This window comes from Toxoplasma gondii, chromosome VIII (genome assembly GCF_000006565.2).
Source record: "Toxoplasma gondii ME49 chromosome VIII, whole genome shotgun sequence".
Lineage (NCBI taxonomy): Eukaryota > Apicomplexa > Conoidasida > Eucoccidiorida > Sarcocystidae > Toxoplasma > Toxoplasma gondii.
This window is the reverse complement of record NC_031476.1, coordinates 1,213,505-1,236,414: the sequence shown is the minus strand read 5'-3', so window position 1 is coordinate 1,236,414 and position 22,910 is coordinate 1,213,505. Positions and strand designations below refer to the sequence as shown.

The 22,910-nt window shown below is 51.4% G+C and overlaps 6 protein-coding genes across 6 annotated transcripts; 3 read left to right on the top strand and 3 right to left on the bottom strand.

Annotated features, from left to right (window-relative positions):
• Positions 1-1,394: 1,394 nt before the first annotated feature.
• TGME49_231090 (hypothetical protein) lies at positions 1,395-3,437 on the top strand (the record flags this gene model as incomplete). Its single annotated transcript, XM_002367969.2, has 2 exons — positions 1,395-2,186; positions 2,305-3,437. 2 exons carry the CDS (start codon positions 1,395-1,397, stop codon positions 3,139-3,141), a joined length of 1,629 nt encoding a protein of 542 aa, XP_002368010.2. The 3' UTR covers positions 3,142-3,437.
• A 1,475-nt stretch (positions 3,438-4,912) lies between these two features.
• RPL38 (ribosomal protein RPL38) lies at positions 4,913-6,844 on the bottom strand. Its single transcript, XM_002367968.1, has 2 exons — positions 6,682-6,844; positions 4,913-5,529 (listed from the first exon to the last, which is right to left on the bottom strand). Exon 2 carries the CDS (start codon positions 5,507-5,509, stop codon positions 5,255-5,257), a length of 255 nt encoding a protein of 84 aa, XP_002368009.1. The 5' UTR covers positions 5,510-5,529; positions 6,682-6,844; the 3' UTR covers positions 4,913-5,254.
• A 1,318-nt stretch (positions 6,845-8,162) lies between these two features.
• TGME49_231070 (protein kinase) lies at positions 8,163-12,649 on the bottom strand (the record flags this gene model as incomplete). Its single annotated transcript, XM_002367967.2, has 1 exon — positions 8,163-12,649. The coding sequence occupies one exon, from the start codon at positions 12,647-12,649 to the stop codon at positions 8,693-8,695; it is 3,957 nt and encodes a 1,318-aa protein (XP_002368008.2). The 3' UTR covers positions 8,163-8,692.
• A 4,175-nt stretch (positions 12,650-16,824) lies between these two features.
• On the top strand, positions 16,825-19,417 carry SUB9 (subtilisin SUB9). The gene is made up of 3 exons (XM_018780284.1): positions 16,825-16,904; positions 17,237-18,477; positions 18,814-19,417. The coding sequence occupies exons 2-3, from the start codon at positions 17,244-17,246 to the stop codon at positions 18,978-18,980; spliced, it is 1,401 nt and encodes a 466-aa protein (XP_018636858.1). The 5' UTR covers positions 16,825-16,904; positions 17,237-17,243; the 3' UTR covers positions 18,981-19,417.
• Positions 19,418-20,349: 932 nt separating this feature from the next.
• TGME49_231055 (hypothetical protein) lies at positions 20,350-21,466 on the bottom strand. Its single transcript, XM_018780283.1, has 7 exons — positions 21,443-21,466; positions 21,336-21,377; positions 21,178-21,279; positions 20,973-21,120; positions 20,803-20,915; positions 20,654-20,740; positions 20,350-20,600 (listed from the first exon to the last, which is right to left on the bottom strand). The coding sequence occupies exons 2-7, from the start codon at positions 21,336-21,338 to the stop codon at positions 20,496-20,498; spliced, it is 558 nt and encodes a 185-aa protein (XP_018636859.1). The 5' UTR covers positions 21,339-21,377; positions 21,443-21,466; the 3' UTR covers positions 20,350-20,495.
• A 292-nt stretch (positions 21,467-21,758) lies between these two features.
• TGME49_231050 (hypothetical protein) lies at positions 21,759-22,849 on the top strand (the record flags this gene model as incomplete). The annotated part of the gene is made up of 2 exons (XM_002367965.1): positions 21,759-22,154; positions 22,217-22,849. The coding sequence occupies 2 exons, from the start codon at positions 21,759-21,761 to the stop codon at positions 22,370-22,372; spliced, it is 552 nt and encodes a 183-aa protein (XP_002368006.1). The 3' UTR covers positions 22,373-22,849.
• Positions 22,850-22,910: the final 61 nt, after the last annotated feature.

The window sequence follows — 22,910 nt, the reverse complement described above, 5'->3', positions numbered from 1 at the left end:
CGATACAGCACCAAAACGTTGTGTGGCAGTCTGTAGCTCCGCCTAAGTAAGACAGTGTACCAGCCATTGCTCGACTTCTGCAGAAGTGATGCGCAGACATTCGCTGTCAGGATGGAAACAGGTGTGAGGGGCTCCGTTTCGGAGAAACCTAGCAGTTTAAAAGAGTTGGCTACACTGCCACAGCCACTTTCGTTTCTCGCGACAGTTACAGACTCGGGACTCGCTGCTGCTGACCCTGTTGCTGCCGTTGCCACTGAATGTCAGCCGTGAGGTTGCTTTGCACCGGTTTCTATAGCAGTTATGTCTGGTGACATGTACACAGTAGCAGTGCTACTCTAATGCAACTGCTTCCCTGCATGTTGCCGTTAAAGCTGATGGGGCTATTATATTTCGCTCTGAAGGGTAACAAGTGCACGCGTTGATGTATTGTAGCTCAACTCGCCACCAACTGCGATGCCGCATGGCGTTCTTTTCCTTCGTTGTGTCAGAGGGATGTGCGGTTATGCCATTTCCCTTCCTTTTCCAGCTTGCCGAACAGCAACACCCGGCTCCACAACGTGTTTCAGACATATACATATCGCTCATGTCATGAGCATCATGAAGTGTCACGTTGCCACAGCGTGGCACTGTGTGAAAATAGAACGTTCCGTGACGAAGACCCTCACCTAATCAGCTGTCTGTCTCCTTCCGGGATTAGCCTTTGTCCAAAAAGCCATGTGTCCCATTAACAAGTCTCGAGTATCTCGAAGACTACGTTTTGCTGACCTGGCGCGACAAAGGCGTTGGGACAGGGGAAAAGTTGCGCCTAAAATGTGGGAGACAATTGTGCCATCGTGCTTGTGAAACTCATAATCCGCAGTGGCGATTTCCTGCTCTGGTTGACGAAAACAACGACCGGCCTCCGCCGAATTAATGCGGAGATCCGCTGACCAGCGGGGACCATGCTCGCAGGTGCCGAGCAACGGTCGAGCCACCGAACACGCGTAGGGTACGTTTCGATACAGCTCGCTCACTCCCCACTGTTCAAGTGTGTCTTTTATCGTATTTCCCGCAAGATATGAAGCATTCTTAGAGCTCTGATAAGCTGACAGAGACATTCGTTATGTACATCTCCACTATCTGTTCATTTGCATTCTAAGGGCACGAGTTGCCTATTCGTTCGTGCCGACAGTGATTTGCTGCGCCTCCTCCAACAAAACCAGTTTCTGGTAGCGTGTACAGGCGTGTGAGATAGGCCTGTGCTCGGAGCCACTTTGCAAGCAAATGTGCGCGTTTTGGGGACGCAACGACGGGTTCTCAAGCAAGACAATACGGAACGAGGGAACACGGAAGACTCAACGCGACAATCTGACCACACCCAAGAAATCCCAGAGGCTACCGATATTGGCATCGAAATGTCTCCTTGTTTCGTTGCTACCGTAACTTCACTCCTCCTGCTCTTCTCCCCTATCGCATCATACTGTTCAGTGGAGGAAGGTTTTTCGGAGGCAGCCATTTCCAGGGCGTCGTTCGGAGCTGGTAACACCCTCAATGACCAATCACGCTCCGGCTTTCTTGCAGGCCAGCTGCCACTGGCAACTCTCCCAGTGACTAGAACACTCAAGGAACACGGGAATGTCATGTGTGCTCCTACAGTTGTTGAGGCTCATGGCGTTTGTAAACGGCTCAGGCCTGTACAGAAACCCTATCCATGTAAAAAACAGGTGGTCGAGAAGTCATGCGAAGGCGTGCCAACAACCATACAGAAAATGTGCACAAAAACGCTCCATGAAAAGAAACCTTTCAGGTGCGAAAGAATCGAATACAAAAGCGAATGTGTGCAAACTGTAGAAAAGGTTCGGGATAGGTGTGTCCAGACTGTAATCAAATCAGAGACGTACCAGTGTCCCAAAGTTGACTACGCGACACAGTGCTCGTCAAGACCAGTGCTTGTGCCGGCTGTTTGTAAGCATGAGGTGCAGAAAGAATTTCAGTACCCATGTGAGAAAATTGTGTCGGAAGAACAGTGCACGGATACAGAGATGCAAGTGGACCAGATATGCGAGGAGGAAGTCGTCGTGCAGGAGAAGTATGACTGCAGCAAAACAGTTTACGTCAAAAAGTGCGAGCCGGCCGCTGCTCCGCGATTGGCTTCTTTGTCCGAAGAAATGCCTTCTGATGCCAGTGAAAGATGGAATGACGGAGAGGTGCGTCCGATCGACATTGTCACAGTCTAATTGAATTTTCCTGCTGAAGCATGCTGTTCTTTTCAAGTACTTGTGATCTATGGTGAATTGTTACTACTGCATATACTGTTTTCTTCAGGAGGGAAGACGGCGCCTGCGGCCCAAGTACGTCGACAAAGGTGATACGCTTGTTTTACCAATGCCAACAAAGGAAGCCCATGTATCTTTGGAGATCTGCACAGACGTACCACACGTGAAGCGGAAGACATGCACGCGAGACGTGGTGAAAAAAAGCAGGACGCCTTGCAAGATGACAAAAAAAGCACCGAAGTGTAGCGTAGAGGTGAAGACAATTCAGGAAATATGTACAACGTTGAAGAAGGTCGTAGAACCGTATGCATGTACCAAGACGGAACTCCAGGAGGAGTGCTCTACAATCAAGAAGGAGACGGAGGGCACCTGCAGCCGTGATGTGCCAGTGGAGGAGAAAGGGCCATGCGAAATTGACATATTCAAGAGCGAGTGTGTCCCTGTTCAAGTACGTATCCCTGATACCTGTTTCGAAGCAAGACCGAAAACAGAAGTTTACGACTGCTCTGAGACAGTACTCAAGTCTGTATGTCGCGAAGAACTGAAGGAAGTTGAGGAGCAGTGCATGCGGACAGAATTCACAGAGGTCGAATACGCGTGCACTCATAAAGAGCACGTGGACAAGTGCTTGCCTCTTGACGTCCCTACAAAAAACCATAAAATGTCAGCGTATTCGCCCCCTAAGAAGGAAGAACTCTACATGAATGTTCGGCCCATCCCGGTAGATTCAGTCATAAAGGATTCGCCTCTCCGACGGAAAAAGTTAGTATTAAAAGAGAAACTCCACAAGCTTGGCGACCCTGACCTCACAGACGACGGGAAAGGTCAAGGCGAGACGGACTCTGACGAAGAGCCTTCCGTGGTTGAAAGCGGAAAAGAAGGGTAGCAACTGGGGCTAGAAATTGTATGTGGATGCGTCCATGCATGAAGAAATTAATCAAGTTTGTTTGTCGTTGCACGAAAGTGTGATAATCAATTTCAGCAGAGGTATGCGCGTATACACAACGTATCCATGCATGTATCCATCCATCTTTCATTGACAGTTCCACTGAACACACTGTTCAAATTTGCAGTTTGTTCGCGTGCATGGCTGCGAGTTGCATGATTGGTGGATTGCAATACACAGTTTTGCGCCGAAGTGGCCCCGATAACGGCAACATGAATTGTGAAACTCCACCGTTGCGAATCTTCGCTTGTCATAGAGCAGAGTTGTTCAGTGGGACGGTGCGGCTCATGAACGTGGAGAATCTTACCAGTCAGCACTGACAAAGGCAAGTTGTCCTCATGTTGCCTTCGTGGAACCACCTGATATGCGAGGTGTGCCTGCTTATTTCGCTTGAGCGCCACCTTGAAGCAAGGCGCGCTGCTGAAAAGATTTTCCACAGTGTAGAGAGTCGTGTCAGGAGTTAGCGCTGAGGCGGCCCGCCCTGCAAGCCGAGATGCTGAGGCAGACGGACTGGAAGAACAGCATGCTGCATTGCAGCAACATCGTCTGGACCCCTGCACATCAGTCACTGCCTAAAGAATTGATGTCCGGAGTTCCCAAGTACGGCGCTGATAATCCCACTCCGAATCGCGTCCATATTTACGTAGAAGTCTGTCCTTCGTATATACCGAAGCTACTGCTCATAAATGCATGCACTCTCACCCTCACTGCAGAAGCGCTACCCTTGCATCAGTTTATATTTCGGAAAGGCGTGGGAGAGAAGAGGGCAGGACGTGTGACGATTCATAAGTTCACTTTATGCGAGGACTGAAGACGAATGCGCCGACTAAAGAGAACAGCATGATTCACCGCTTTACAGACTCCTCTTAAGGCAGTCTTCAAGACTACCTCAACCGGACTGTTCGACAGGAAAGTACCCACGGGTCAAGAGGGTACGAATTCCTACGGCAAATACGATCATCCAACCCAAGTTCAGGTGCTAGTCTACGGCAACCTCACCTGCGACGATCACAGAAGTGGGACGTAGCGCTGCAAAACTACAGTGCTGCCGACAGATTCGCGATATCTACAAAGCTACCTTCGTGTCTTGACTGAGAACAGGAGGCCGGACCCGCGTCGCTTATTCACGCGATCCCAACACCACACCACCTGTGTCTAAACACAACACCACTGAAGCATCATCGACTTCGTCGTCTTCCCGTGGGGAACGGATCTTCTCTACACGTTTTTAACCCAGCTCACGTAGTAAATATCACGGTGAACTACCGCTGTCCAAAAGAGTAGAATAGATGCTGATATAATCCACTACCTCGTGAGGCGATAGTCATGGGATTCCGTTTTCACGTGTACATCTAGTAGGATCATGATTAATCCGCCTATTAAAATAGGTGCGGTCGGGTTCCCTGTATCATTGGAATATCTAGCCCCAAAACACTAACACCGGACAGGCCCTAATCTTTGGCCAACAGCGAGTCCAACTGTGTCTGCATATGTATTTATGAGACTACTTCTCCGTGAACATGCTTTCGTCGTGGTTCCGATTAATGTGGTTTCTGGCTGAATATGGAAGAAGTGACTCGCTCTTCTCATTCAGCAGCTGGTCCGTTCTGCCATTCCTTCCACAGTCTTAAGTTACGTGACAAGAGAATGCGGATTACGCAGCTCACCGCTGTACCGCATGCGATATCTGCGCCCAAGGAGCTACAGAAAGAACCTCCTACCTTTTTTGCCACGCATAAGTCGATCACAGACCAATCGCGACCAATCGCCGCGTTTACTCAAGATACTCATCTATTCCGCCGGGCGCTTTGAAAGTCAGGAGTTCGGTCTGCGGCGAATCTGCCTCATGTCAGTAACGCCACGCTGCTGCGTGGTACGTTGGAATGGCATTTGTAAACAACCGCGAGGGAAGCTGGAGAAGGATTGCCAGGGAAGCAGTCTCAGTGTTGTTGCCCACGGTGGCGCTCACAGGCACGATGCATTCCGCGAACACTCGAAACGGATTCTCAACAGGTATTACGAACACCCGACAACAGACGCAACCGAAACACACTCATTTCTTGCCCGGAATGGACACCTTCTCGAGACTCGGCGGCAACGATCCTTCGAGCTTCTGCGCCTTCTCGCGATCCTCCACCACGAAGGTGTAAAGATATCTGCTGCATCTGATCTTGAACTTGGTAACGGTGGACGCACCGCCGCCGGTGGCACGGGGCTTCTTGTGCTGTCTAACGATCGTGACCCGCTTGGCGTCCGGACGCCGGGCGGTCAACAGGAACTTGCGAAGATCACGAATCTCCTTCGCCATGTTGTCTACTTAGAATATTCCTGCGACAAACAGAAAAAGACATAACGAACGACGTTCACACGCGTGTATAGTCCGACAGACAAATTCGCTGAAGTACGACACCTGGTCTCAAAGAAAACTGCACGGCTCCAACGCAGGCAAGAGATGTTCCGGTGGAAAACAACACTCCACAACGGTTCAGCAGATTCAGCTGATGCTGCCACCGAAACACCCAAATTCTAGCTTATTTACGGAGGGACAAGAACAAACACGCAGCACGCGCAAACACAGAACCACGATCCCCTGCCTCAGAGTTCGATTAGATCAATGCCGCGGAGAATCCACTTCTTTGACACCCACAGTGACTCAGAGAATCCTCCCTTATTTGGTTGAAGTTTGCAGAAGAAGACTCCAGGCCTCCGGGAGAACGGAAACGTGACTTCCAGCGAGCGAGGGTCCCTCACGCACAGACGGATTTGCCCTCCCCCCCTGCAAAAGCCAAGATCAACCTCCATTCCGAAACACCATCAGTAAATTGCATGTCCACACCTCCCGAAGAAGCCTATTTAAAAAATCTTCGCCAGATTACCGCACATCTTGAGCAGAAGCAAGGCGTGCGTTAGGCTGGAACAAACCTTGCCACTTGTGGCTGTCTGAAATTGAATAACTCATGCGCGTAAGGACACGGCCAAAGCTGACAAATGAAGCGGTCCAAACAAATCAGAAAAGACCGCCGCTGAAACCCGTAAAACGCATGCTGAGGCACCGCAGCTCCTTCGGCAGTCTCCCCACATCAAATGTACAAACGAGAATGCCTATGGCAGCACATGCGGGCTAACAAACGATTACAGAAGACCGAAGTCCAGTTCTCCATTGTTGGGAGCGAAGGCAGCTTTGTAAGTTCTCACGAGTTCTACATGCATGGGACACGGGACTGCAGACAGTGACTGGAAGCACTGAAAAACGACGTCACCGTCCCTCTCCCGTGCAAACAAGGAGGTAGGATTGCGGAACAAGGACCCACACGAGCGAAAATATTCGAAGGATGGCACTCTTTCTCCGTCAAACATCCTAACAGCTCCTTCAATGCGCTCGGAACCTCAACAAAAAGTATACCCCACTGTGTGACTGCCTGTCCAGCACGTCGCAACAATTTTCTCTTCCCCGTACCAGCGCGCGGCATCGTTTCTCACCTCTGCTTGGACAGAGAAAGGGCTAGGGAGAAAAGGTCTTCAACGTCGAACCACACTTTCTTGCTCTGACGAACACGGGCGAAAATCCCCCCGGCAGCATAGAGAAAGTGTCTCGCCGAAAGATGCTCCAGCAGAAAAGGCTGCTTTCCCCCTCACCTCTGCCAGCGCGGTCGACGGCTGCAGCACAGCCCAGCCTCGCCCGCGATTGTCACAATTTGGGAGGTCGCGCCTGGTGGGAAAAGCGCTTGCCCGTTAGGTGGCACTGCATGCAGTTAGACTTTCACTTAAATTCCACCCGGCTAGACCTTCTTCTCGCACCGGCATGCAGTGCCGCGAAAGTGCGAAGGGGAAACGGGTCAACCGTAAAGGAACTTGGAACGCAGTACTTACCTATAGCTATTTCATACGCACATGTGCGACGACCCTTGAACTTCAGAAGGACTCAATGCTGCAACGGGTTTGGGCTGTCTGTGGGAAAACAGAAGCGCGAAATAGTGAAACACACGTGAACGGAAGAAAAGTCGACACAGCAGTGTCGGGCTTGCAGAATGTAAAATTTACTCTTAAAGTGGTCGCCGTATAACTTACACACATATATTTCATCTCTGAAAAGGAAAAACGTACTGTGGAGTTGCGGGCCACGTAACCGGCAAGAGGCGCAGTATATAGCTTTGGGGGGACAAATAAGTATGAATGTTCGATGAAGAAACGTTTCCGCATGAGCTCATAGAGAAGACTTTTCCTCTTTCTTTGAATAGACGGGGGTTACGAATGCGCACGATTCTGTCAGTTTCTGAACCGGCATGGTACACAGTGTTCGAAAAATACCGAATAATAGGCGCCTGTGCATGTGACGGAGTTGGCTTGCAACCTCGTTCCCATTATTCTGTACACGCAACACGCCTCTCTTTGAGAAACAACTCCTAACCGTTTTTTTTCTTTAGATAAGGCAAACAAAATAGGGGAGGCAATGCCTGCCTCGCCCCTCTTGACGCTGATGGAAGCCTGGTTACGAACTGTGAACAACCCTGTTGACAACGACGAACGTGCCCTGAATGTCGCGCTAGAACACTGAACCCCACTGGACGACAAATCAATTAGCCATTACATTTGTTTACGTCACTTTCTTTCTGTATCTGTGTACTGTTGTCTGTGTAGCTACCTGCTTCCAGTCCCGGCCCCTATCAGTTTGCCCTTGTACCCTTCTTCCCTATTTGCCTTACGTATTTCTTGTTGATCAAATGCTCCATGTGACATTTACCTCTTCGTGTTCTGCCCAATTTTCCCTCGTCTACACATATTCTACAACCACCTGCATGCGTCGCTATGTGCAATTTCCTGTTTAAAAGTACCGGTTGTCTCAGTGTTTGCAGAAATGTGGGCAGGCTTCTGCTATTGCTTCACTGGTTGGATCTTGGATTAGCATTAGTTCAGTCTTTGAAGCCGGAGTTGTTCGGTTGTCTTTCATTCCATTGTTACGAATTCGCTGTAGTTTTCGATCGTTTCACCATGTCTCCTGTGACTTGGGCAGTTTCAGTCTTCTGCGGAGGTAGCAACACCACAAGCTCGTGTTGTGGCGGGCACCGGGGGAAAATACGTCTCATCTCGATTTGAGTGAGGAAAGCCGAGCGTGAACAGACCGAAGCTACAAACGTGATGATACAGCATCATTCGTAATGAGCGAAGGAGCTCCAAAAAGTGCATTCATTGCTTGTGCACGCCGGCAATAGCATGCACACAGTTGATCACACACAGGATTGAACCTTCACTCGTTTAGGAACGCGCCCAGGGTTAAAGGAATTCAAAATTTAGTCGAGAGCGCGTGTTGTGCGCTGCGGAGGCAGAGCAAAAACTCGAACAGTAGGATTGGTCGTTCGATTCCGAACCTGGAGAAAAACGAGATGTTCATAATGGATTCGCAGAACTGACAGAGCAACGCCGACTGAAGCCACCACGAGGAAGGAATTGCATGTGGACTGCCATCGAAGCTCTTGCAATCTCCGTCGGGATGTCAGCATACGAAGTCAGCTGATGCCGCTGACACAACGGCGAGGTTCGGAACACTTACGAAACCGTCCCCTCCCATATGTCGCACACCGGCCCCTTCCGGGCCGATCCCGAGAACGGATCTTTGTCCTCCTGTAGTTTTCATTGCTGGTGAGGCTTGACATTGATCAGGAGCACACGGTCCTAGGTACGGCTCAGCGTTCATCCTCATTCTTGTGCCTTCCTGAGCAACTCCTTTCTGGGGTACGAATTGCATGTCCATACGTTTCGCGTGCATGTGTTGGTTGTGGCCGTCCAACCCAACTGGGGCTGCGGGTTCGAGCCCGAAGTTTCTTTGCATCACTGAATACTTCAGGCCCTGCTGGTGAGTCTCGGAATACTCCCCTGCAACGGTGGGGTACGCACCCAGATGCTGGCACCTTTCCGCAGTGACTAGCTTTCCCGCAGAAGACAGGCGATTCTCCGTACGATCCTGGCTGAGGGGAGCAGCCGACGGCACCCGTGCAACGGAGCAGGCGTTGGGGTCATTTGGAAGTGTCCCACAGGAAGTCATAGGCAGGCGAGTTTCAGTAGAAAACGCGTTGTCATAAGGGAGACACAGCCGGGTGCCTTGGAGTTGTGCTCCACTCCGCATTGCCGGATCGTTTTCCATCAAAGGTATGTTAGGCAAGAGGCCCTTCTCAGAGGCACCCGCCAACAAGTGTGGCTGGTGAAACAAATCGGGCACCGAACGGGGATTATGTGCATCCGGGAGTGCGATCAAATTCGCACCTCTGCCAGCAGCTTGTCCCTCCCTCTGCTCCGCAGCGTCCTGCGGTGCTGCCACAGATTTCGGGACTTCTTGTTCATGGAAAGATTTGCCGGACACCTGCAGCTGGACATCTTGGAGAATCAAGTCGTCTGCGGTCGCCCACATACGAGAAACTTCGTCTGCGCTTGGTCGCTCCTCCGGGTCGGGGTTGAGACACTTAGCTATGATCTCCCGGGCAAGGCCTTGTATCCTTGAGTCGATAACAGGAACGAGTGCATTTTGCTGCGCTCGTTCCTTCAGCTTCTGATAGATAGACTCCGGCGGGTCTGTGGGCGAGACGTACGTGTGAAAGGGATTTTGGAACCCAAACATTTCGTGGAACACGCAACCCATAGACCAGATATCCCACTTTTCGCTGAACACAGGTTCTTCAAAAACGTGTCCGGCCCCGCGGTCCGCATCTGGGTTGCCCACGAAGGTGCCCGCGGCTCGCTCGACTGGCGACGACTGAAGAAGTTCTGGCGGCGCGTAGAACCACGTCGCCCCCGAGACGCGGGACACGCGACCATCGGCAGACGCTTCTGCGTCGCCGAAATCACAGATTTGAATCTGCCACTCATCGTTCACGATGACGTTTTCTGGCTTGATGTCCCGGTGTACGATGACGGGTTTCCCTGCTTCAGGCTTAGGCGTGTGCAGATATGCCACGATGGAGGCGAGTTGCCGACACATGGAAAGCGCCGCCTGCGGCGAGATCTCTCGCCAAATCTCCGGGTCTCGCGAGTACTTCCTTGAGTGTAAATCGTGGCCGTTCTCTACGAGATTGGTTACCAGCCAGACATCAAAAGGACCATGGACGACTCCCCCTACAAGACCTACTATTCCGGGGTGGTCGCATGCAGCCAGAATCTTCCACTCGTTCGTAAAGCGCTCCACGACACCCGCCGGATCTGTCTTCAGCATTGCTTCCACCGGAACCTTGATGGCAACCTTTTGCTCTGGGCGCCGTGCCAGCGAACCCGCAAACACTTTCCCGAAACTCCCTTCTTCGATCACCTGGTACTGCAACTCGCCCCCCCTCCCACTAACAAAGGACGACCCGAAAACTACGTCGCGGGGTTTAAGCGCATTAGGGTGGAACTGGAGGCGGTGGAGGTCCTGGAGAAGAGCACGCACGCGACACTCTTCCGGGTCAGCTCCTTCCAGGGCTGCACCTGAACGCTCATTGAAGTCCATGAACTGAAAAGGGAGGGACAAGGTGCTCAGTGGACTGGCTGTGAGAAGAGACTCAATTGCAGCTGAGGAGACAGGTTGCTGGGGATAGCAAGGAAATCCGTTAAAGTTGCGACTGGGGTCATTTGAAAGCAAAGGCGATTCGCCTCTGGGGTTCAAGACAGGCATCGTGTTGCCACTTCCAGGGTCGGAGGAGAACCTGCCTGGAGCTGCAGGAAGGGTCGGATGACACTGTGAGAACGCAGCGGCCAGAGGTTGTTCTGCTGTAGCTACAGATGGATCCCCCGGGGAGTCCCTTGGGCGATCTTCAGTGGCATTTCGCGGATCAGATATACACACTGGGAATGTGTTTGCCATTGCTTCGCTCTTTGACCACCCATCGACCACGTACTCCGAGGTATCTGTGCGGGTGACCCCTGAAGGCCCACCCCTTACTGGCGAGGTTTGGTCGCCTAGAGTGGGCGGAAGTGTGAGCTTCCCTTCCCCGACCAGCCAGCGAGTTGTCGCATCACCCCTATTCGCGTGTTCCAAGGCTGCATTCGAACACGCCGACAGGGGCACAGCCACGCTCGAGTCTTTCTCCTGGTTCTTTCCGTTGAAATCAGGTATCCGATTGTTCCAAGATGCTGGCATAGGACCTAGGCCGTGCTCAGCGCCTTGCGCCCATATCGCCATGTTGCATGCAGACCCATACTCTCCTGTGCCCTGCATACCCGAAGTCGGGCTCGTCGGAGCCGCGCTGCTTGCCGAGCTTTTGGTTGGTCGCATCTCGCAGCGATCAAAAGTGGACATGCCGCTCTGCTCAGCGACTTTCCCTAATGTATATCCACCCTTCGAGTCTGCCATTGTGGCCCTCTGATGCATGTAAGCAGGGTCAGCCGAGTGGGGACAGTATGCTTCTCCAGAATGGTCCTTCCAGGGAAAGGCGTGGTTATGAGTAGCTCCACTCCTGGCCGGCTCAGAAAGGGCGTTTTCGTAGCTGCTGTCTTCGCTGAAGGCGGGAGGATCCCCCCTCGACATGGGACTTGAAGGGAAGCAACAGGAAGAGTCACCGAGGCGTGGTGCCTCCTCTGAGGACACTCGGTTCGTGGGAGAAGGAATCAGTCGGGGTACCGGGACCACCCGAGGAGTGACGAGAGCTGCCACGGCGGCCAGTTCATAGCGACGGCTCGAAGGGCTCTGGATCCGCGGACTCTTTGGCAGCAACCAGCCTTCGGCTTTCCCTTCAGATCGTCTCGTTGGCACCCTTACCCGGCCCCTTGGGGAAGCTGAAGAACGCACAATGTCGCGCCCGACTCCCGCCGGTGACTGATTATTCACCGGCGAAACGTACGCCACACACATTGTGCCGTCATTGAGACGATCTGGTAATGTATTCCCTGAACAAAAACGCAGTGGGGACCACGAGCCTCTAGATGTTCTTGGGGAAAGACCGTCCCGCTGTGTCCTCGGGCGCAGAACGGTGTTGCGACAGCCAATTGACATTGGCCCCTGCATTAGCTCCTGCTGGTGCGAGCTGGGGGAACCTGGGAAAGCGATCCGCCTTGCCGTTAGGCCTCTCTGTGCCAGATAATTATTCTGTCGGGAGCCTCGCAAACAGGAGGACGCGTTTGGTCGATTTGCGGGAAAAGACAGGAGATGACCATCAAGCGCAGGAGAGGCTGGTCTCGGTGGAGCGACGCCCTGCGACCCAGGTCCCGGAGAAGCCGTGACACACATCCCTGTTGAGAATGACTGCATTCCAATGTCCGAGGAACTGAGACTGGGCCACTGTCCTACAGCAGGTTGAGGAGGTTTCATATGCCCCGGAAAACTCCCCTGTCCGGTGTATGTTGGTTGAGGTGCATGTGACAGAACCTGCCGATTTGTACCCGAAGGGGAAAGGACCGGATGATCGTGTGGGACCGCCGAGTACGGCTGCCAGGCGCGGTCGCCGTTTGCAGCGCCGCCAACCTCTCGATAGTGACCTTTCCACATGATAAGCGAAGAATGGAGCGACTGTATGACACCTGAAGTATCTAGAAAGATGGCGCGAGGCTGAAAACGTTAGAGATGTTTGCTCGCGCGTCTGTTGAGAGAAACGAGGGAGGCACAGGTAACATGGCTTGGCACTGGAACGCAAACGAACCAACGCCTCAGGCCAAAATTTGTGAAAGCGACCAAAGACAAGGGAAAACAGTCGTGACACGCGAAATCAAACAATAACGCTGAGGTCACTGCTATTTCCGGGCGAAGAAAAAATGTTCAGGTCTGTTGTCCATGGGGTATTTACCGATATTTGACAAGAGAATCTCGGCAGTAACCCGGCAAGTGATACTGAATTGTGAAATGTGACTGTGAGAGTAGGCACTTCAAGAGAGATGAGGAGATGGCTCTCACGGACGTGGCTTGCTTCCAGAATGAAACAGCTACTTGCCAAGACATTTGATTGAAGAGAGCTTTGACATGTCAGACTATGCTGGTTCATAGCACCTCAGAAAAACCAGCCCACGGGGTACGCCAAGAGGACAGACAAGAAAACCCAAAAATTGGTCTACAGATCGTCGTCCACCTAAGTGGAGCCACGTCAAGTCCCGTTTGCCTGATGCCAATCTTGGTTTAAAAGGTCTGATACCTGAGAAAGAAGGTCACGCTATAGCCACTGTTTACGCGTTGCATCCTCTCCACGGCAGCAGGTCTGAGAAGAAGGCAGTGCGTTCATGAAATCCTCCGGTCGGGCACGGCCTAGGATTTCTTTGATGAGCAATCCAATGCACCTTGCAATTTTCCGTGTCCAGCTACACTCGGCCACGTTTCAATCCTCCAACGCAAGTGTAAAATCTACGATTCGCAAGGAGCAGAGCCATAAAATGCCAACTGTAGAGAAAAGCGTTATATCAAGGGATGATCACCCGGGGAATCAAAATGACGTTTCGAGCCCAAAAACGTTGTGTTGCCCTTGCTGCGATGTGATGGCGGGGGTTTACCGTCACCGCGCAGTCGAGGACAGACGGTGCTCTGCTTTCTCCCACGCACTCTTCCTGACCAAGAAGCTCCAACTATCAAAGTGGTGGGCCCAAGATTTTCTCACGCACAAACCTCGACATCGAAGAAGTACACGCAGCACAATGGCCATCGTAATTCTGGAGAACGCACGGGGAAAAGCAGCAGTCGCTGCTTGGCCCTCCTCGGCTAGCACGCTGTTGGGCAATTGAGGTGGCGGTGTCTTGAGCAACCGGTCACGGTGGCTTTGGCTTGCTCTGCGCCTGCAATCAAGGTCACTCGCGGTGGAAACTCGACATAGGCCTTCAGTGAATGCTGTACGAAAAAATAGACACAATCTTACGGACTACGGTGGAAAGTGCGCACTACAAAGAGAAATGTAGGAGTGTCAGCCTGTTGCTGAGCTAACGTTCGCGTTGGCGTCTGCCACCCAGTGGGGATGCGGTGTTGACGCTGCCCTGCTTTCAGCGCGACTTGATATGTAGCTAAATGTATTGCCGAGAGTCCTGCAGGATCAAACTCTCAACTTTTTAGATAGAAGCGCAGAAGGAGCTTCTTGGCATTAGATAGCATATCCGCATTCTCGGGCGGAACACCGCTGAGCCGTCCGTGTGAGAGGGTGTGTCGCAAACAAACTCGCTAGAACAGTATCTCGCGGTACGCCACCTTTGGGGGCCCGGTTCAACAGACATCTGACTCACTGGCCGCTGCGCCTATGTTGATTTAATTGAGGGGTAACTTGATAAGGTTAATAATAGTGCACCCATTTTCTTGGGAAATAGGGGGGTATTATGAGTTCCCTGCCTCTGCGGTCGGCTCTGCGTCCCTCGCCAGTACAAATAATGTGCTTCGGATGTTTCCAATGCCGCCTCCTGGAGCTGCCTACCACGCGCGTCGCCTCATGCGTATCGACGGCCGTAAAGATGCTTACGCCAACCACTGCGTATAATTTTCCCCCAGCTGATCGACTACTAGCAGTTAAACAAGAGGCGAACGCGAATATCGTCTAATAAAGGGCAGGAGACATCAACATCTAGGCCGGCCGTGGCGATTACCACAGCTTCATCGCAGGTCGTGTGGTACAAAGGAAAAACGAGAGCTGGAAGTGACTTCACAATAGTGGAATGCTTCACCGTGACAACTGCCGGTGCTGCGGATTTCCCCCGCTATGAAACTACACCACTGTCAACTAGGGAACAAACAGTCCAGATGGACCTCTAGGCATTCGTAGCCATATCATAAGGTATCGTGTCGGGTATGAAATGCCGCCACACGTGCAGTAGATTTCTGAAGCAAATAGAGACGTCGCTTTCTAACCATGTGTGGCCTGTACATACTGCTTCCAAAATACTATGAAAGCAAGTTTAAGAAGTGCAGTTTTGAGGGCTCTTCTTCCGGGAGGTACCGGTTTGCCAGGCCGCAGGCTCGCAGCAAGGCGTTCCGTGGCCGAAGGCAGCAATTGGTAGGTAGCGGCGCACATGTTACCTCCACAGTCACCAGCGACAGTTTTTCACGTGCATGCTGATGAGAGACTGTATACGAGTACAGTACGTCCACAGTTACAACTCTATGAAAGAGCGTCTGTGCACAGTATTCTGCAGCACCCGCGTTTCCCGAAGCTTCTCTTAGCAGTTGAGCGGGGAGAACTGGTGTTTGGGTGAGAACAGCGGAAGCCGGATTTGTTTCTTGGGTATCACAATACTGGTAAAATAATACGTGTAATGCGTTGCCTACGACAGTCAGGTTATTTCTATTTCCATCCCTTCACGCAAAATACCAGAACAGTAAGCCTTGACCTGCTGCATACTCTAGTGCTAGCAACACAACTACTATCGAAATCGCTACTGTCGTGCCATACTAGTGTTGTTCTGATTTGTACCCGCACGCCAATGCAGGAAGGCTGTCGCGGCGCGCACGAACTCAGTGAGAGCCTGGAGTTTTCTACAGAAAAAATAAACCTCGAAGCATCCCTTCCCTCAAAACAATAGCGTGCAGCATTACGAAAACATCGGCAACTTCGCACGTGTAGAAGCCCGCTTTATTGACAGTCAGAAGCGTTTCGTTCTCCATAAGTTTTGCTTGGGCATGGGCAGCGTCAAGGTAGCCTAAGCGTTTTTTAACCGCCAGCCACCACGTCACACATGTGTTCAGCGAAGACAGTGACGAGCGCTTCCCATCACATGTCAGTGACCGTGTTTTTTCAGCAGACGTTCCTCCTCGACAAAGTACAAGGGGACGTTTGACTTGAAAGTTTGAGGCTGTTATCAGGAGAAACTGTTCCAGCTTGGCATAACCTTTTTCCCAACAATGCTTGCAACAAGTTCGGTCAAACCAGGACGCCGCGGTCTCTCGCGGGCTATTGCACAAGTGACTCCCGTGAACGACTAAGGGGAGCCTATTCCTCAACGGTCAGACTGATTCTCAGAACGGGCGTTTTCTGAAGTGTAGATGCCATCCTTATTGGCCGTCCACCCCCGACGCCATCTTGTCTTGCCGTTCAGCTATCGGAAACGTCGAGGTGTTCGGACTGTTCGGTGTCGGCACTTTTTCGTCAATACAGAGACTTGTAATATATTGTCTGACTGGGCCCCCGTCAACTTTTCTTACTCCTGTGTCAGAGTGTTTGTCGACCAATACTGTTCGACACTGGAAAGCACCTAGTTAAAAGTATCGAGTTTCCTGTTGGCGTATCTTCACGTTACGTTGAGCACCAAATCTCGATTGCTATTTTGCCGCCAAATGGTGGATATCTTCTATTGAGTTGTGCCACCACCTTCGTTGGTGCAGGTCTCTGGAACGCGCCTCAGTTGTTCTCTAGCCGTTTTCCAGCTGCGCCGCGATGCGACTTTCTTTCCTTTGGCTGTGCGTGAGTGTGTCGCCTTGTCTCTCAAGTGGCGCGGGACGGCCACTCTTGGCATTGGGGGCCGAAGGAGATTCTACCGAGTCTGACTACTTCCGCACGTTGATGATTATCTTCCATGATGACTGCGATGCAGAGGAAGTCAAACATAGGGCCCTTCAGAGAAGCTTGCAAGTCCAGCTCTCACGTTTGTCACACTCCACGGATATCAGCGGACAGGCAAGAGCCGGCGACTTCGAGTAAGCAAGATTGCCTGTTGAGTGCTTACCCCCCGAAACGTGTACGTAAAACCACCCGAATAGAAATAGGCAGTCGTGGTGCGCAGAATTATCAACCTTGCACCATGCCCCTACTTTCTTTGGTTAGATGGTGAAAGCCGTTAAATGCACGGTATGCTTTTCCACTGTAGCGACATGCACCTCGAGTTGGAATACTGGTCTGAATCTGGGTAGTCGTTTTTTCCGCATGCAGATGCTGGACCTAGAAAAGACACTTTACAGTGCTTTTCTGCTTACACTGGATACGGACTTGTCCTGTCTCACGAGTTCTGAGACCCGTTCACGTACCTCTTTAACGATAGGACAGACTAGACATGTGCATTCATCGTGGCTCCATCCTTCAAATCACCAACGGACGCAGTAAAAAGGCTGAAATTTCTTTTCCAAGAAGGATTGAAATCCAACGCCATGGCGTGTTCTGATGTGTCTGTGGCGTCATTTCAGCGAAGAGATGCCCGTCACTGCAACGACTATCGCTTCATACGAGGCATACACAAGGAAAAAATTCAGTGTGAACGTGCCTGCCGTAGTCCGGGGTAGGGAGGCGGGGGAGCCTTCAGAACGTCCTCCATCCAGGTGTGTTATGAGCGATGAGACCTTGCACAGAGTGGGAATAGATATCATTAAGCTCACAGAGTGTCCTTCCGTTCAAGGAGGGGATCTAAAGTTGGTGTTCGAACGAGATCCGTGTGTTGCCTCCGTTGAGTTCGATCAGGTTGTTACCATAGTTGGTGGCGAAACAGATCTCTCCTTCGGTCGGTCAACCGCTGTCGGTGCGAATCAACTAAACTTGAGTCCAGATGTAACGCCGAAAGACCGGGAGAGTCCTAAGGAACAACCATACTGGCGTGATATTGCTAGGTTTGACGCAGCATACAATTTGGCTGAGTGCCTTCGAAGCGAGACTGTCGCGGTCATCGATACTGGGATCGCGTACAATCACCCATCGCTTCGGAAGAACATATGGAAAAACCCTGGAGAGATCGCTGGAAATGGAGTGGATGATGACAACAATGGCTTTGTCGACGACGTTTACGGATTCAACTTCATTAGTAACGACGGAGACATGTCAGACGACAATGGGCATGGTACCCACTGCGCTGGTCTCATAGGGGGCTTGAAGGACAGCGCTACCGGCGCCCAAGGAGTATGTGGTGCCACCACCATAGCCGGACTGAAGTTTATGGGAGAGAACGGCAGCGGTGCGACGTCCGACGCAGTTAAAGCGCTCAATTATTGCATACAAATGGGAATTCGTATCAGCAACAACAGCTGGGGCGGACCAGCACGAACGGACGCTTTAGAAAGGGCCATCAACAAATCTCATGAAGCAGGTCATATCTTCGTCTGCGCTGCCGGAAATTCTGGACAAAATATTGATCGCTCACCTTCCTATCCCGCATCTTACACTTCTCCAAACATCGTGGCAGTCGCCGCAACAGATGCATCCGATGAAATAGCTGCCTTTAGCAACATAGGCGTTCGATCTGTGGATGTGGCTGCCCCTGGTGTGTCGATCCTATCCACGTATCCTCCAGACACCTTCAAGGTACTCTCAGGAACATCAATGGCGTCTCCTATTGTAGCCGGCCTGGCAGCTTTGTTGGTGTCCCTCCCTTTTGAGGACCACATGGAGATCAAGCAAGCCATTATTGAAGGAGTGGACAGACTCCCATCGACTCGCGGTGAGCTGTTAAGGACGTTCGAACACCACGTGTTTTGCGTTAATTCAGACGCACCAGGTTTTCGGAAACGTACGGATTCTCTGAGTGAACAACATGAGAACTTCACCTTACTCGTGTCTGATGGGAGAATGCGCTTGTCGCCCCGACTAAACGAGTTCCTTGCTTCCTTCCTCTATATAGAGCGCCTGTTCCGTGGGTTTAGTACAGGAACCGTCTTTCCAGTTGCTCGCTTATTTCAGAGCACGAACAGCCAACGAGCAAACTTTTCTGCACAAGTATCTTGTACGTCGAACATTTTCTCGTCCTCTGTTCATGCTGCGTTCGGCTTGTATGCAGGCAGGGTAATCTCTGGGGGGCGCATTGACGCCTATCGTTCTATCATGTGGCTCGCAACAAGGCTAGGAATGCAACGGGGATATCTCAGAAGAAGAACGACGTCTCACCCTCTTGAAAACACGGATCATGACCAAGGCTACACCCAGGAAGCCGAGGAACACAGCTGATACACACGGAAACGGCGATGCGTGTAGGCGAAAACACCCAGTTCGAAACACCAGACTTGCTGCGTCAATTCTGACAGGAGAATGCGCAATCGACCGGAGTGGATCGCGTGGGAAGATTGCTCACACTACCGCCTTGTATCACCTGCAATCGAATGATGTTCTCAGTAGACCGTTGACGGGAGGTCCCGACCGTGCACGACGCTCGTTATCATGCGAAAATGTCAATTTCGTGCAAGTCACTGTTCTCCTTTCTTCCCTCAGTGCACACACTGTTGGGCGACTTGACATTGTCAGCATGCTACACTTTCCTGCAACTTTCATCGTGCCAGGAAGCGCGACACCTGTATGAGACAGAAGTTTGAGGGGTGGCGGAACGCGACCCTGCTCGCTGGGGGCATTTCGATGCGGCCACGCGATGACGACGACTGACATTCTCTACCGGCTTTTTTTGTGTCGCTTGACATCCTTTGTGTAAGGCCTTGATACCGTCGAACCGGAGCGAATTGTGGAGTGCTCCAGCTTCTGAGGAAGGACCAGCCTCTCACGGATATTTCCTCACGCCAGAGACAGTTTTCTCCCCCGGACAACCTCGCCACCTCCAGGTTCTGCGGAGGTGCTGTAGTTTTGATATTCACTCCAATTTTTTCCGCTCACTGCTGTCGTAACCGTTTCTCAATTGAACTGTTCTTGATGAACCGCGGTGATGAGCAGTCTTGTTCAGCTGGTGTAGGCTGTACTGGTTTCTACGCAACGACACGTTGTACCTTCAATGGCACTCATGAGTCTCGTGACAGTTCCGGGCTTTGTACACCCACATGAGTATGACGAACCTGGATTTTTTCACAGTGTTTAAGCAAATGATTGAGCTCTCACTATTGCTTCTGTGCTAAGGCCCTCATAGAATGCTCTTGCACCACCCTAGGTCATGCCATCCTCATTGCTAGAGCAATTAAACTTTGGTGTAGATTGCGTGTCATCTAATGAGTCCGAGGACACGGTCGACGATACAGCTGTCGATGAAGATCCTGTTTAACATCCTTGCTCTCGATGAATACATGCAACTTCCCAGAAACAAGGCGCCAACAGGGACTAAAGGAAATTGGTGCGGCTTAACCGTCATCCATGCCCATGTCTCGACAAGTGACACTGACTTGTCGAGGCACGGGCCAGAGTTGACTCCATGCTTGGCACAGCTAAATTGCATGACTCTAACTCCTGACACCTTCCGCCGAGTTCGTAAGCTCACGTTGCAGCGCGGGTCTATCTTGGGTTCCCAACCCCCGAAAACGATGGCGTCCGCCCTGATCCTGGCAACGAAGGATAAATGTGCACGATTATCTGCTGGCCTCCTTTGGTGGCATAAGACACAGGCTTCGCCAAAACGATTCAGGATACCAGTTGAGCAGTGTCATTGACCAAAAGTGAGCACTGAGCAATTTTTGCAGACTCGGTCATCGATCGATGCCATCGAAAGACACACCGCCCTCAAAGCTGCCGCAGCACCAGCTCAAGTAATCACGAACTGGAATGAGTAGACACGGCTGAAAATGTGTTTATTGATCCGAACATATGTTTCGCGAGATGGTGCTTGATCCGCTCTTGATCGCCTGCTCTCATGCCCTAGTCAGGCGTGAGTCTGGGTAAAATGTCTTTGAGCTGAAACTGAAGCTTACTACGAAGAAAGCCTGTAGGGAGCGGCTCGACCCATCTCCCCGTGCAGCGGTAAGATAATTCAGAATTGCTGCCTTTGTGACGTAGGCCTACGAACAGTAAGTCTTGACATCGTTCTGGTGGCAGTTTGTTTTTTTTTGCCGGTGCTTACTTTCCTCACGGCTGGACCTCCTGATATTTGGACTAGAAGGGACCTTAGTTGTTGAACCTTATATTCCTTCCTTGTATCCCAGTAGATAAACGTAATGGCCAGAGCAATAACTTCTGCAAATACACGCCTTCACATGCCAGTTGTTGGCCAGAAGAATGAAGTAGGCATACCGGGTTCAGCGAATGTGTGGCAATAAGCGAACTCAAGCAGGAGGTCACACGTGTGCGGCTCCAAGGCAGATCCATTTGAGAGGTTGTCGACGCCGCGCTCCTGAAGCGTTTGTTGCAGCAACCAGAAAATATCGAAAACCGTGCAGGCCTGTCACCAGTCAGCAGCTCAAGCCACGTTGGAGGATGCATTCCGGAGTCGACTAACCTCAAACTCGAAAAATCCAGAATTACACAGGGCCGCAAAAACGAGCACCTCAATCTTTTTGGGTTCAACGTTGAAAGCCGAACCATGACGCCTCATGCATCTCTGCCACACGTGTAATGATGCATTATTATTGCTTTAGCCGGTGGACGATCTTGTACCATTAAATCTTCGCACGATATGTCACTACGTTGTGACTCGTACTAAAAATTCATTCTGAGATGCACCCAGAACCGCTAGCATGACTGAGTATGAGGACGGGCATCACCTGAGCAGTTAGCTTGAGACAGTAGCACCCAAGCCACTGGAGCAAGTCTTCAGCGCTTCTTGTTTCGATTTGACGTAAGCGTGATACGATGTCAGTGTCGGCCAGAACCGTTGAAAGAGCCGCACACGCCTGAGTGCAGATGATGCGTAGGTGTATTGTGCGTGACTACATTGTCGTCGCTTACTTTGTACGCAGCCCGTGATGCATCCTCGCACTTCATTTTCCGAGCCGCCATGAATATCCATGCGCGAGTCTCCAGCAGATCGGTTCTAGTCTTCTTGAGCACATCAAGGCCCGCATCGGGAGCCTCATAAAAATGGTTAGCGATAAGACTCCTTGCTTCAAGAAGGATAGCAGAGGCGTCTACCATCTTGGTGGCCGAACCAGACAGATACGCACTTTCTTTTCTAAAGGTCGACAGTTCAATGGTGCGGGTGCGCCAAACATAGGGATGACCGAGGCCGGTCACCCGTGGATGTCGCGTTCGCCCGGTCGAACAATATTGACGGTGTTGTCCGTACACCCCAGAGGCATCTGCTACTTACACCGTGAGTGTACGAGGCATGAACGATATAACACTCTGCGCCCCGTTGTCATAACACTGTTACGAGACAGAGACATAGTGCTCCCTTTGCGCCAGCATGTTCAAGTTCAACACGTGCACCTTTCTGAAAAACTTCGGGGGTATGTCCTAGCCACCTTTGGGCAGCAGGTAAAATTGACGATCGTTATTCCTGCCAATACCCTCCACACCTTTGATTTTTATGCGCACAGACTAACGTAATGCGTGCTTCGTGGGATCGATCGACAGGTCGTTCGCAAAAGCAAAACCCACATAGTTGCGCGTTCAGGCAGAAGATTCGGTCCACACAGTGTCGGGGAGCAAACCAGGCCGCATCGTTGTATGCATCCAGCCGGTCATGCTTCTGAACATCGTTCTGCGATCGCATTGAATTTTTTGGTGAATGTAGTCTCGGGTTAGCGCACTTAATGAGACACTCAGCCGGAGAAGGATAACCAACTGGTTCTATCACATACAAAATCCGACGTGCAAGGCAAAACGGAAGAGGGACTGCCGTTGGATATATGCCCAGCTGCGATTGAGAACCAATTGAACCTAAGAGAGGGTGCAAACAGCACCACAAGTGGTGAGGGAGCTGAGAAACGGCGGCACAGGAGGCTACAGCAGCAATACGTTTAATCCAGAAAGTTCTCGTACCCGTGCAGCTTCTCGTAATTCGGGCCTTGATCAAGACGAGGGCTATCTCCGTTCCGTTCTCGAATATGGAGGTAAACAAGTGATTTCCAGCTTAAATCAGGTAATAAACCCGTGGTCGGATTATGCCACAAGCTACACAAAACCCAAACTACGTGCAAATTGCTCCCAGCAACGCACTTGTCGCACAGCACCATAGTTGCCGTACTGGTCATCGGTGAAAGACTGCACAGGATTGGCCGTTAAATGAGT

Bases quoted from the DNA above. Each gene is read 5' to 3' on its own strand.
- RPL38 (XM_002367968.1), bottom strand. From the start codon at position 5,509: ATGGCGAAGGAGATTCGTGATCTTCGCAAGTTCCTGTTGACCGCCCGG.
- SUB9 (XM_018780284.1), top strand. From the start codon at position 17,244: ATGCCCGTCACTGCAACGACTATCGCTTCATACGAGGCATACACAAGG. The intron at 18,478-18,813 runs GTGAGCTGTTAA...GCTTGTATGCAG, and splicing joins CAGACTCCCATCGACTCGCG to GCAGGGTAATCTCTGGGGGG.
- TGME49_231055 (XM_018780283.1), bottom strand. The intron at 21,121-21,177 runs GTTAGTCGACTC...GACTGGTGACAG, and splicing joins CTGGATTTTTCGAGTTTGAG to GCCTGCACGGTTTTCGATAT. The intron at 20,601-20,653 runs GTAAGCTTCAGT...ACGCCTGACTAG, and splicing joins CCCTACAGGCTTTCTTCGTA to GGCATGAGAGCAGGCGATCA.